Source organism: Musa acuminata, chromosome BXJ1-8, assembly GCF_036884655.1.
Source record: "Musa acuminata AAA Group cultivar baxijiao chromosome BXJ1-8, Cavendish_Baxijiao_AAA, whole genome shotgun sequence".
Taxonomy (NCBI): domain Eukaryota; kingdom Viridiplantae; phylum Streptophyta; class Magnoliopsida; order Zingiberales; family Musaceae; genus Musa; species Musa acuminata.
Window position 1 is genome coordinate 2,403,686 of NC_088334.1, and position 13,646 is coordinate 2,417,331.

Here is a 13,646-nt window from a genome sequence, read left to right on the forward strand (position 1 = left end):
TCATGAGAGGAATATCCCATGTGTTCTTGCTCAGACAAATCCCTGGCCAGGGTCATTCGGGTTGAGAGAGAAAGAGTTCTCCGGGAGAATCCGATTAGAGCAAGACTCGAGTAGAAACCGCATGGGTCTGACAGCACCATGCTCGATATACGGTCTCTGGGATATTAGATGGATGAGGGACTATAGGTATATGGTAACTGAGGACAGACAGGTCCAATGGATTGGATTCCCCTGTATCGTCTGGGGACTACGGCGTAGTGGCCTAGTATGTCCGTAGTCGATGAGTCGAGTGAATTATTACAGAGATAATAATTCACTGAGTTAGAAGGAGTTCTTACAGGTATGACTCACGGCCAGCTCGATATTGGGCCTAGAGAGTCACACACATATGGTAGGCATTGCGATGAGTAAAGATTCAGATATGAGATATCCGACGGAGCCCTTGTCTTATTGGATGCAGATCCAATACCCACTAGGGAAGGACCCATTAGGGTTTGACACGGGATCTCTATAAATAGGAGGGATTCACAGCCTCATAGGCTAGAGTCTTTGCTTGCCTTTCCTATTCTCCTCTTCCTCTCCACCTTAGAGTAGGCCTGGAGTTTTGAGGAGGGTCGTCGCAACCCTGCTGTGTGGATCGCCGCTAGAGAGGAGGACGCTTGACCTCCTTCACCCTCTCCTAAGGATCTGCAAGGAAACAGGGATATACGATCTCCCTAGGTAACACAATCTCTATACGCAGTTTTGTGTTTTGCAGATTTTTGCGCACCAATCTTCGCACGACGACGAACATCTTTTTGGGAATCGGGGATTTTTATTTTCTTGTTCTTCCGCTGCGCATATGATGTCGCCCCCCATGATTTCCCAACAGAAGAGGAATCGGCGGAGTGGATATAGGTCATGATGACCGAACCACTATAAATTGGTTTGCATTCTTGTTATGCTTTTAATTCTCGCATTACAAACTAATTTACTTACTTTACTTGCTCATTATATTCTTGCAAATGTTTTAAAGTTAAATACTTTCCGATATTGGTTTTTAACGTAAACGGTTTTATCGAAACAAAAGATTTTTTGAAGATAATTTTATCGCTACACTAATTCACCCCCTTCTTAGTGTCGATCCCGTTCCTGACACAACATTCATTCCCCAATTGGGAGGTAGCATTGAAAATAATATTATGTTTATTAAAATATGATAAATTCAAATAATAGTCTCTTATGAAGACAATATTTCTTCCACCAAGTAATGATGCATGTTTGAGATTTATTTTGGAAATATACATGTCAACATGACGTCAGCACTTATCTTGTGAAAATTAGGAAACGTATCATTTAGATATATTTAAAATTGTGTATATTTTTCGTATAAATTCTCCGAAAAATGTTTAGTAAAAAAAATTGTAAAAAATTAGGAAACATTTCTCTTAAGGTTTAACGAAAGAAAGTTCAATAAAAGACCCAAAAGAAATTTGGGAGCATATCTCTTTTCTCATAGTATAAGCTGACTTCCGCATGCCTATTTAAGCTCTTCCGGTTCTTCTCCTCCAAACAGAGGAAACAGCGTATCTAAACCTTGGAGTATTGCAAGGAGCTTCTCCGAGCTGCAGCCATGGCGGAACAGATCGAGGACTTGAAGGTGAGAGCGGAGAGCTCAAAGCTCGTCAAGCCTTTGTACCAAGGCGAACCACCTTGCGCCGATCTCTGCATTCCGCTGAGTGTCTTCGATAAGATCACTTACAACCTCCACGTGGAACTTATCTACGCCTTCCGGCCGCCGACGCCATCGAACTCGGACATCGAGAAGGGCCTCGCCACGGCGCTCTCCGAGTACCGTGAGTGGGCTGGCCGGCTGCGCGAGGATGCCCAGGGTGAGCTCGTCATCCTCCTCAATGACGCCGGGATACTGTTCGTCGAGGCGACCTCGGACGACGTGCTCGGCCGGGACGTCCTCGAGCCGTCGCGGGCCTTGCACCGGCTGCATCCGTTGGTCAACGGCGTGGAGGAGCTGTTGCAGGTGCAGCTGACGAGGTTCGCGTGTGGAACCCTGGTGGTGGGCTTCACGTCGCATCACATGGTCGCGGATGGCCACTCCATGAGCAGGTTCATCGTGGCATGGGGCCTCGCCACACGGGGCCTCCCGATGGATCCCCTTCCCTTGCACGGCCGCGGCGCCTTCTTCATCCCCCGCAACCCACCTCGCGTCGAGTTCGAGCACCGTGGGGTGGAGTTCACGGCCAAGAACGCGTCCGACACCGAGGAGGACGTCCCTCTGACGGCCGACCTAGTGGTCCACAAGGCGCACTTTAGCAGAGAATTCCTGGAGAGTCTCAAGGCCAAGGCCTCTCTCGGGGCCGACCGGCGCTACACCACGTTCGAGAGCTTGATGGCGCACTTATGGCGAGTCGTGAACGTAGCCCGTGGGCTGGACGAGCACATCCCCAGCACCGTCCACATCTCCGTCAACGGCCGCGCGAGGCTGAGGCCCCCCGTGCCGGACGAATACTTCGGCAACCTGGTGGTGTGGGCGTGTCCCCGCGCGAAGGTTGGGGAGCTCGTCAACAGGCCACTGCAGTCCATCGCGGAGGTCGTCCGCGAGGGAATCGCGAAGATGGACGACAGATATTTCAGATCGTTGATAGATTTTGCGAGCTCGAAGGAGGTGACGGAGGGCCTGAAGGGGACGATCGAAGCGAAAGAGGCGGCGTTCTGCCCAAACTTTGAGGTGAACAGCTGGGTGAGGTTCCCGTTCTGGGACCTCGATTTTGGTAGTGGGAAGCCCTTCTTGTTCATGCCGAGCTTCTATGCCGTGGAGGGGATGATATTCTTGGTAGAATCCCCCACCGGAGACGGAAGCATCGACGTTTATGTTACTTTGTTCAGCCACAACTTGGACTCGTTCAAGCAGCTATGCTGTCTGCTCGACTAGCTTCCCTGGTCGAGCACAACCATGCCGTCTTCCTTCCTCGGTTGTTGACATGTTACCGTCTGTGTCTTTGTGAGAGGGTATACATAAGCATAAGATTTGCTAATGTTATCATTATTTGTCGAAATACAAACTTAAACTATACGATTAGTATATCATTTGATCTCACATTGGTCGAAGAATATTGGAACAACTCATAAATTCATCGGGTCTCCATGCACTAACGATCGATCGATCATAGTTGAAATTAAAAATCCTGATTTGACCCTCTCGAGTCAAGTTAAAAGGATAAAATATTCCGACTAAACATGATAAATTATAGATTTAAAATCTCTCTAAATTCATGATTTCTTGATATCCACTTAACATGGTTAAAGAGCTAGTGATCCTTAAGGCTTTGGAAGTTAGATCTTTGGAGAAAGTGAGAGAGAAATTTTATTAGAAATAGAAATAGAAGAGAAAAATTCTATTAGAGAGAGAAATTATTAGAAAGAGAAATAAAAAAATTAGATCTTTTTTATCAGTAAAGCCCATATCTTGACAACCATCCAAAAAAAAAAAGGAAATCGGAAAAACAATCAACATATTAGATTATAATAGCAAAAAATGATCGACAAAATAGAACACCATGGAAATATCATAAATTTATAGAGAATTGAAAGTTTGATCATCTCCAAAGACAACTTGATTGGATGATGATTTTTATATGTTTATATACTGTGATTTCTATTAAACTACTTGGAAAGACATTCTTTTCATTCTCAAAGTTTATATACATCGAAAATAATATTATATTTATCAAAATATGATAAATTCAAAGAATAATTCTCCTATATTCTTCCACCAAGTAATACATGATTGATATTTTGAAAATACACATCGTGTTGCAATGTCATCACTCATATCCTAAAAATTAGGAAATCATATCATTTAGATTTATTTAAATTGTGTACATGTACCTATAAATTCTCTAAAAATATTTAGTGAAAAAAATGTAAAAAAATAGGAAACATATCTCTTAAGGTTTAATGAAAGAAAGTACAATAAAAGACCCTAAAAAATTAGGGTGCATATCTCTTTTATCGCAGGTCCATTGGTCATCAAAAGATGTTGGCATCGACAGCATATCATCTAAATCTATTTGAATTATGAACTTGCAACTATAAAGGTTCAATGAAACATCTTTCTATTTTCTCGAATTATGTCGCATACAAAAAGAGTAAGATAATGGGGATGGCATTTCCAGTGTTCATCTAAAAGCTGTTGCGTCGACAGCATATCATTCGAATTATGGACATCCAACTATGTATTCCCCCTAAAGGTTCAATGAAACATCAATGGTTTCCAAGTATATCTTTCTAGTTGTCGAATTAAGGTTCAATGAAAGATCGTTATCGTTCTCCCAAGTATATCTTTTATATGAACGGTATAAGCTGGGATCTGCTTGCCAAGCAGTTTAAGTTCTTCGGGATATGCTTCTTCAGACTACATTCTAAGGTGAGGGAAAGAGAGCAGAAAGCGTTTCTAACCCTTGGAGTGCTACTGCAAGTCGCTTCCTCAAGCTGCAGCTATGGCGGAACAGATCAAAGCCGTGAAGGTGAGGGTGGAGAGCTCGAAGCTCGTCAAGCCTTCGTATGAAGGCGAACCGCCGTCCACCGATCTCTGCATTCCTCTCAGTGTCTTCGACAAGATCAATTACAAAGTCCACGGGGCCGTCATCTACGCCTTCCGGCCGCCGACGCCGCCCAACGCGGACATCGAGAAGGGGCTTGTCACGGCGCTGTCCGAGCACCGGGAGTGGGCTGGCCGGCTGCACGAGGACTCCCAGGGTGAGCCCGTCATCCTCCTCAATGACGCCGGGGCAAGGTTCATCGAGGTGTCGTCGGATGACGTGCTCGACCGAGCCGTCATTCACGAGCCGTCGACGGCCTTGTTGCCGCTGCATCCGTGGGTCAAAGGCGTGGAGGAGCTGTTGCAGGTGCAGCTGACGAGGTTCGCGTGTGGAACCCTGGTGGTGGGCTACACGTCGCATCACTGGGTCGCCGATGGCCACTCCATGAGCAAGTTCATCGTGGCATGGGGTCTCGCCACACGGGGCCTTCCGATGGATCCCCTCCCCTTGCACGGCCGCGGCGCCTTCTTCATCCCCCGCAATCCACCTCGCGTCGAGTTCGAGCACCGTGGGGTAGAATTCACGGCCAGGAAGGCGTTCGACGCCGAGGACGCCGTCGCTCAGGCGGACGACATAGTCTCGACGGCCAAGAAGGCGTTAGACACCGAGGACGGCGTCGCTAAGGCGGACGACATAGTCTTCCACAAGGCGCACTTCAGCCGAGAATTCCTGGAGATGCTCAAGGCTAAGGCCTCGATCGGGGCCGACCGGCGCTACAACACGTTCGAGAGCCTGATGGCGCACTTATGGCGAGTTGTGAGCGTAGCCCGCGGGGTGGACGAGCGCATCACCAGCGGCATCCGCATCTCCGTCAACGGCCGCTCGAGACTGAGGCCCCCTGTGCCGGACGAATACCTCGGCAACCTGGTGCTGTGGGCGTTTCCCCGCGTGAAGGTGGGGGATCTCGTCAACAGGCCACTGCAGTTCGCGGCGGCGCTCATCCACCAGGAGACCGCGAGGATGGACGACGGATATTTCAGATCGTTGATAGATTTCGCGAGCTTGGAGGACGTGAAGGACGAGGCGCTGGAGGGAGCGGCCGAAGCGAACTATAGGGTGATGAACCCAAACTTGGAGGTGCACAACTTGGTGAGGTTCCCGTTCTGGGACCTCGATTTTGGTAGTGGGAAGCCATTCATGTTCATGCCATGCTACGTGCCCGTGGAGGGAATAATGTTCTTGGTGCCATCCCCCACTCGAGACGGAAGCATGGACGTTTACGTGGCCTTGTTAAAACACAACGTGTCCTCGTTCAAGCAGCTGTGTCATATGGTAAGGCCTAATTTGTAATTTCAGCATGGATAGTGTGTGCAACTATCCTAATCTAAGGTTTTAGATCAAAACAAGTATGTCTTATGTATTTAGATCAAAACAATTATGCACAATAAGCATGTAAAAGAACCCTAAGCAGATTAGGGTTCTTTTATAAAATCATACCTTTACGCTTATGAATCTCATTAATTTCATTTCACATCCTTTCGACAGTTTTACCCTTCAAAAACTTTATAAATTTTCTTATATCTTTTAAAACATAAAAAATAAAAAATGAAACTAGATAAATATCAAAACATTTCTGAAAAAAGAAAAACTACAATGAGATTTGTACAAGGGACGAAAGATTACATGCACAAACATGAGAGATCAAATTAGCTAAAAGTTGATGAGGGTAATGATTACGATAAGACTTGCGTGACACCCGCTGACGTCCCACTCCCCTGTTAGTCCGACACCGTGTGACTGACACGGGTCGAAACGCCAACCGAGGCCCATTAACGACCGCTCAGGTTCGATTCCACACGCTACGTCGATAGCAATGTCAGACGTCATCAGAAGGTACGACCCTACCCCCTGCGGGCAGGCACACCAGGTAACATCGAACTCTCCCATAAATACCCTTGCATTTTAAACGAAGGGGGGACACAAAAAAAACAACCCCGCCACGATTATTTACTGACTTGATCGTCGGAGAGGTCGGGTCAAGTTCTCCTGTCCCGACCTGTGTGCAGGGACGAAGGCGAGGCGTTTCTCTCCGGGCGCGTTGGCCATGAATCTCCTCCCGAAGGAATCGGCGACCCGTCATCCGGACCCGAACAAAGCCGCGTCGGCCCCGTGGTCACGATTAAAAAGTTGTTTACACTAACAAAAGTAATAAGATATTCAAATGTTGAATTTTATAAATTATCTCGATAATACGAAGTTTCAGAATTTATATTTATATTAGTTGGAGGAGTAATTTCTTAGAAGAGTATAAAATAAATACTTATTACATCATTAATAATAAAAAATTAAATTTATAATATATTTTGAGACCATAAATCAAATTTTATGATTGAAAACTTAATCTCTCAACGAAGCTTATCCTTCGTGGTGAGTGTGTTATCACACTTCAAACTATGATTAAGATGAATATTTTTTTTCTATCGAGTACTAAGAACACTAATGGATGCATTTTACTTAAGTTATTGTAACTAAGAAATGCACTGATTGCACAAATAGAATTATGAGATAGATATTATAGTAAATTTAACGACTTAAAAGAATGAATGCTCTGATATATGGGACAAAATAGACACACTCCACGCTGTAAATCTTTTGAACAAAGGGATGGAATGATCTTGCTCGATCCAAAATATTTATTCAGATATTTTGTTTTTTGCAGCTAATACGAATGTCATTAGCTGCTATCACTGCTTCGTCTTTTGATGTTGTAGTAGATTATCCTAACATGGAGTGGTCAGCCCTTAATGACCTGCGTTTCATTCCCCCTTTTGGAGATCGTAACATGATAACAACAGAGGAAGGAAGCTGGCGTGTTTGTTCCTAACCAGCTCAGCTAGTCGAGTAGATAACACAGCTGCTTGAATGGGGCCACGTTGTGTCTTAACGAAGACACGTAAACCTCGATGCTTCCGTCTCCAATGGCGGATGGCATTAAGAACAGCATCCCCTCCTCGCGAGTGTAGGTTGGCATGAACATGAAGGGATTCCCACCACCAAAATCGACGTCACGGAACGGGAACATCAACCAGCTGTGCACCTCCAAGTTTGGGCTCATCACCCTCTCGTGCACCTCGGCCGTCGCCTCCAGGCCCTCCTCCTTCACCTTCTCCGAGCTCGCGAAATCTATGAACGATCTGAAATATCCGTCGTCCAACCTCGTGATGCCCTCCCGGACGAGCGCCGCCGCGAACTGCAGTGGCTTGTTGACGAGGTCCCCCACCTTCGCGCGGGGAAACGCCCACAGCACCAGGTTGCCGAAGTATTCGCCCGGCACACGGGGCCTCAGCCTCGCGCGACCGTCCACGGAGATGCGGACGTGGCTGGTGATGTGCTCGTCCAGCCCGCGGGCCTTGGTCACCACTCGCCATAAGTGCGCCATCAAGCTCTCGAACGAGCTGTAGCTCCGGTCGGCCCCGAGCGAGGCCTTGGCCTTGAGACTCTCCAGGAATTCTCTGGTGAAGTGCGTCTTGTGGATGACTATGTCGACCGTCAGAGGGAGGTCCTCGTTGTCGGACGCCTTCTTGGGCTTGAACTCCACCCCACGGTGCTCGAACTCGACGCAAGGTGGGTTACGGGGGATGAAGGCGCCGCGGTCATGCAAGGGGCGGGGATCCATCGGGAGGCCCCGTGTAGCCAGGCCCCATGCCACGAGGAACTTGCTGACGGCGTGTCCATCGGCGATCAGGTGTTGCGTCGTGAAACCCAACACTAGGGTTCCACACGCGAACCTCGTCAGCTGCACCAGCAACAGCTCCTCCGCGCCTTTGATGCACGGACTCAGTGGGAGCAAGGCCGGCGACGACCCGAGAAGGACGGTCCGGTCGAGCACGGCGTCGGACGACGCCTCGACGAACCGCGGCCCGCTGTCATTGAGGAGGATGACGGGCTCGCCCCGGGCGTCCTCACGCAGCCGGCCAGCCCAATCCCGGTACTCGGTCAGCGCGGTGGCAAGGCCCTTCTCGATGTCGGAGTTCGACGGCGACGGCGGCTCGAAGGCGTAGATGACGGCCATGTAGTTGTTGCAAGTGATCTTGTCGAAGACACTGAGCGGAATGCAGAGATCGGCCCGAGGCGGTTCGCCTGTATACAAAGGCTTGACGTGCTTCGAGCTCTCCACTCTCACCTTCAAGGCTTCGATCTGTTCCGGCATGTCTGCAGCTTGAAGAAGCTCCTTGCAGTACTCCCAAGGGTCAATTAGAAACGCTTTCTCTGTTCTATTTCCCAAACCTTGTGATGCAAATGGCTCGTAGTCTGACGGAGTCGATGTCGGAGAGCTTAAATTGGCACGCAGAGCTCAGCTCGTTCTGTATTAAAAGAGATATGCTTCACAATTGCGTTCCGTTGAATTTGTACTTGAGCGTTTAAGTGGAATATATTGTTACATGCACCAAATCTAAATCAATCTAAATGATATGCTTTCTAATTTTTACAAGTTCATCGTTTTTTTTTTCTTTTTTTACACCATATATTTACATTATGCAAAATCTCAATCATATAATTTATCGATATAATGCAATCATTCTTTTAATTTATCATATTTTAATAAATATAATACCATCATCAACACTCTCTCAAGTTGGAGGATGCCCAACTTGCATACATAACGGCAAGGAATGTCTTTCCAAATAGTTTAATAAAATTAACTATACTTTTAGTGTGTGACTAAGTGAAGACAGTATTGATTCATTCAATTTTTTTTCTCTCACCACAGGATAATTAATTTTATGTATTTATGAAAGATGGGGTTTGCTATCAATATTAGTAATGTCGTTTGGTCATCGTAATACGATTTTGCAGCACCCAAAGAATCAACTATAGTATAAATTATGTAAAAAAGTATTTTAACTAAGTAAATTCATAAAGTGAATATCATCGAGTTCAATACCTTAACTTATGTGGTCATGTATAATTAGGTAAGATATATTATAAATATGATTGATTATGATTATCGATCAAGGAGAACTTCAATTATAATATAATTACTTACGAGATAATTTTGATGGGAGAGACTTTCCTAATTATTTATTTTAGACCCTTTACTATTACCTATCAATGGATAGGATCTACTAGGAACTATATACATAAGGTACGAATAATTAGATATATGGATACGTTGATATATTAATACATGAATATGTAGATATGTGACATGATTGAAATATTATAAATATTCTTATACCTCCCCTTAGTCACATTAACCAGTCAATAAAAGATTATAAATCTTTTTTATTTTATCTTTAACTCTATTGATCAAAGCAGTCAAAGATAAAAAGAAATGATAAGAGTCTAGTTTTCCTTGCAGATTGACATCACTAAATCTTTCGAATCCGATAATGATGTGCTTACAGATCAAATAAAGATTTTCTAAAAACTATAAAAAAGTACATATTATAAATTTAGATATAATATTATTATTATTTTTATATTTTAGTATTAATATTTTTCATATAATAGTAACATATTAAAATAGTTCTTATGCTTACACAATAACCCCCCAATAAGCATCTCAATACCCAATTAGTTTAGATCATCATTTGTCAAAAAAAAAAAGCCTAATTTAAAACGCAGAAATATATTCATGTGTTCATACAAAAATCATCCACAAGAGTAAAATATATATTTGATTGAGGAAAAAATCAGTAAAGTTCATCAAATATCATAGTGAATTAATTCAATTGGTTTTGTCATAAAAAATACATTTAAAGTAAAACGAAGTCTATTTTTATTTGGCTAAAGGCTAAATAAATATCATAAATTTTACTAGAGCAAATCAAAATTTCACAAACTAATTTTGATGTCTCAAAGGATATATAGATGTGTGACTAAGATGTCTATGTCATATATCCGATTCTTAAGATGTATTATTGGCTTTTGGAATCGATGATAATGTTCGAGATGACACATTTGTGACAAATAGTACCATTATGCTACGTTGCCTTCCTAAGGTTATCTTCTTCATTACTGAAGGGGATTTAATTATGTTGACCGACAAAAGATATTTAGAATAATTTCACGGTCAAATCTGAACCAATGGATGAAATAATATGATTTGTAGTACAAGATGAATGAAAATAAAATCGATTGGCCTATAACTGTTGCCTTTAGTTGAGTGTTAATATTTTTTTAACAAAAATAAAAAACCAGAAATTTGAATTCAGAACATTACGATAATCTATTCTTGTCTGATTTCTTTGTAATATATATATATATATATATATATATATATATATATATATATAGCATTGATAATTACTTACATCCCTTCTTGTATTATATATATCAATATATATATATATTGATATTATTCTTGTATTAGTTTTAGTGTACTATCATCCATTCTTTATCGTTCGAATCTTGAGATGGATCGTCAAATATAATAAAGTTATTTAGTCTCAAATTAGTTGATGAGTATAAGAACAAAGGACTATAAGTTTATCGGGTCTCTTTCACCTCAAATATATTTTTTGAAACTCGTATATTCTAAAAGGATAAAATTGTAGATCATTTAGTCCCATTCAATAAGAAATTTTATTAAATAAATATTGCATTGAATTGAAAAGAATTTGACTTTTTGATACAGTTTTCCCTCTAAAATATAGATTTTTCCGCCCATTAATATTTAATTTTAGGCATAGCGACGTATCGGAAATGCAAATTACAAATTAGCTTTTTAACAGATAACACAGCTGCTTGAATGCCGCCACGTTGTGTCTTAACAAAGACACGTAAACCTCGATGCTTCCGTCTCCAATGGCGGATGGCATTAAGACCAGCATCCCCTCCTCGCGAGTGTAGGTTGGCATGAACAAGAAGGGATTCCCACCGCCAAAATCGACGTCACGGAACGGGAACCTCAACCAGCTGTGCACCTCCAAGTTTGGGCTCATCACCCTCTCGTGCACCTCGGCCGTCGCCTCCAGGCCCTCCTCCTTCACCTTCTCCGAGCTCGCGAAATCTATGAACGATCTGAAATATCCGTCGTCCAACCTCGTGATGCCCTCGCGGACGAGCGCCGCCGCGAACTGCAGTGGCTTGTTGACGAGGTCCCCCACCTTCGCGCGGGGAAACGCCCACAGCACCAGGTTGCCGAAGTATTCGCCCGGCACGCTGGGCCTCAGCCTCGCGCGGCCATCCGCGGAGATGCGGACGTGGCTGGTGATGTGCTCGTCCAGCCCGCGAGCCTCGCTCACCACTCTCCATAAGTGCGCCATCAAGCTCTCGAACGTGTTGTAGCGCCGGTCGGCCCCGCGCGAGGCCTTGGCCTTGAGACTCTCCAGGAATTCTCTGGTGAAGTGCGCCTTTTGGATGACTATGTCGGCCGTCAGAGGGACGTTCTCGGTGTCGGACGCATTTTTGGGCTTGAACTCCACCCCACGGTGCTCGTACTCGACGCAAGGTGGGTTCCGGGGGATGAAGGCGCCGCGGTCATGCAAGGGGCGGGGATCCATCGGAAGGCCCCGTGTGGCCTTGCCCCATGCCACGAGGAAGTTGCTGGCGGCGTGGCCATCGGCGATCAGGTGATGCGACGTGATGCCCACCGTCAGTGTTCCACACGCGAACCTCGTCAGCTGCACCTGCAACAGCTCCTCCATGCCTTTGATGATCGGACTCAGCGGGACCAAGGCCGGCGACGGCCCGAGAAGGACGGTCCGGCCGAGCACGTCGTCCGACGACACCTCGACGAGCCGACTCCCGGCGTCATTGAGGAGGATGACTGGCTCACCCCGGGAGTCCTCGCCCAGCCGGCCAGCCCATTCCCGGTACTCGGACAGCGCCGTGGCGAGGCCCTTCTCGATGTCGGAGTTCGACGGCGTCGGCGGCCGGAACGCGTAGACGACGGCCACGTGGATGTCGTAACTGACCTTATCGAAGACACTGAGGGGAATGCAGACATCGGCGCAAGGCTGTTCCCCTTCATACGAAGGCTTGACGAGCTTCGAGCTCTCCACTCTCAGCTTCCAGGCTTTGATCTGTTCCGTCATGGCTGCAGCTTGAAGAAGCTCCTTGCAGTACTCTCAAGGGTCAATTAGAAACGCTTGCGGTGTCGAAGACCACAAAAGAGATGAGCTTCATGATTTCCTTTCATCGTACTTGTACTTTTTCCATTAAGCGTTTAAGGGGAATACACCGTTCCATGTACGTAGCCAAAATAAATCTACATGATATGCTTTCTAATTTTTACATGTTCATCGTTTTTTCTTATTTACACCATATATTTACATCATCAAAATCTCAATCATATAATTTATCGATTTAATGTAATCATTCTTTTTAATTTATCATATTTTAATAAATTTAATACCATCATCAACACTCTCTCAAGTTGTTTGCATAGGTAACGTTAAGGAATGTCTTTCCAAATAGTTTAATAAAATTATCTATACTTTGAATGTGTGACTAAGCGAAGACAGTATTGATTCATTGAATTTTTTTCTCTCACCATATGATAATTAATTTTATTATTTTTATGTATTTATGAAAGATGAGGTTTGCTATCAATATGAGTAATGTCCTAATACAGTTTTGCAGCACCCAAAGTATCAACGTATAGTATAAATTATGTAAAAAAATATTTTAACCAAGTAAATTCATAAAGTGATTATCGTCGAGTTCAATATGTTAGATTATGTGGTCCTGTATAATTAGGTAAAATATATTATAAATATGATTCTGATTACGATTATCGATCAATATAAAAGAAGTTCAATTATAATATGATTACTTAAGAGATGATCTTGATGGGAGAGACTCTCCTAATTATTTATCTTAGACCCTTTGCTACTACTTATCAATAGGCAATACCTCCTAAGAACTATATACATAAGGTACAAATAACTAGATACACAGATACGTGGATACATTGATATATGAATATGTAGATATATGACATGATTGAGAGATTATAAATCTTCTTATATCTCCTCTTAATCATGTTAACTAGTCAATAAAATACTATAGATATTCTCTATTTTATCCTTAAATCTATTGATCAAAACAATCCTATGAAAGATAAGAAGAAAGGAGAAGACAAGTCTAATTTTCCTTACA

General features: G+C 44.0%; 4 protein-coding genes across 4 annotated transcripts; 2 read left to right on the forward strand and 2 right to left on the reverse strand.

Annotated features, from left to right (window-relative positions):
• The first annotated feature begins 1,612 nt into the window (after positions 1–1,612).
• Positions 1,613–2,929, forward strand: LOC103994369 (agmatine hydroxycinnamoyltransferase 1-like). The gene has a single exon (XM_009414693.2). It carries the CDS (start codon positions 1,613–1,615, stop codon positions 2,927–2,929), a length of 1,317 nt encoding a protein of 438 aa, XP_009412968.2.
• A 1,567-nt stretch (positions 2,930–4,496) lies between these two features.
• LOC135588863 (agmatine coumaroyltransferase-2-like) lies at positions 4,497–5,888 on the forward strand. Its single transcript, XM_065081212.1, has 2 exons — positions 4,497–5,156; positions 5,223–5,888. Exons 1-2 carry the CDS (start codon positions 4,497–4,499, stop codon positions 5,886–5,888), a joined length of 1,326 nt encoding a protein of 441 aa, XP_064937284.1.
• Positions 5,889–7,431: 1,543 nt separating this feature from the next.
• On the reverse strand, positions 7,432–8,748 carry LOC135588864 (agmatine coumaroyltransferase-2-like). Its single transcript, XM_065081213.1, has one exon. The coding sequence runs from the start codon at positions 8,746–8,748 to the stop codon at positions 7,432–7,434; it is 1,317 nt and encodes a 438-aa protein (XP_064937285.1).
• A 2,512-nt stretch (positions 8,749–11,260) lies between these two features.
• On the reverse strand, positions 11,261–12,580 carry LOC103994364 (agmatine coumaroyltransferase-2-like). The gene has a single exon (XM_018829979.2). It carries the CDS (start codon positions 12,578–12,580, stop codon positions 11,261–11,263), a length of 1,320 nt encoding a protein of 439 aa, XP_018685524.2.
• Between the last annotated feature and the right edge of the window lie 1,066 nt (positions 12,581–13,646).

Bases quoted from the DNA above. Each gene is read 5' to 3' on its own strand.
- LOC135588864 (XM_065081213.1), bottom strand. From the start codon at position 8,748: ATGCCGGAACAGATCGAAGCCTTGAAGGTGAGAGTGGAGAGCTCGAAG.
- LOC135588863 (XM_065081212.1), top strand. From the start codon at position 4,497: ATGGCGGAACAGATCAAAGCCGTGAAGGTGAGGGTGGAGAGCTCGAAG. The intron at 5,157-5,222 runs GCTCAGGCGGAC...GGCGTCGCTAAG, and splicing joins TCGACGCCGAGGACGCCGTC to GCGGACGACATAGTCTTCCA.
- LOC103994364 (XM_018829979.2), bottom strand. From the start codon at position 12,580: ATGACGGAACAGATCAAAGCCTGGAAGCTGAGAGTGGAGAGCTCGAAG.
- LOC103994369 (XM_009414693.2), top strand. From the start codon at position 1,613: ATGGCGGAACAGATCGAGGACTTGAAGGTGAGAGCGGAGAGCTCAAAG.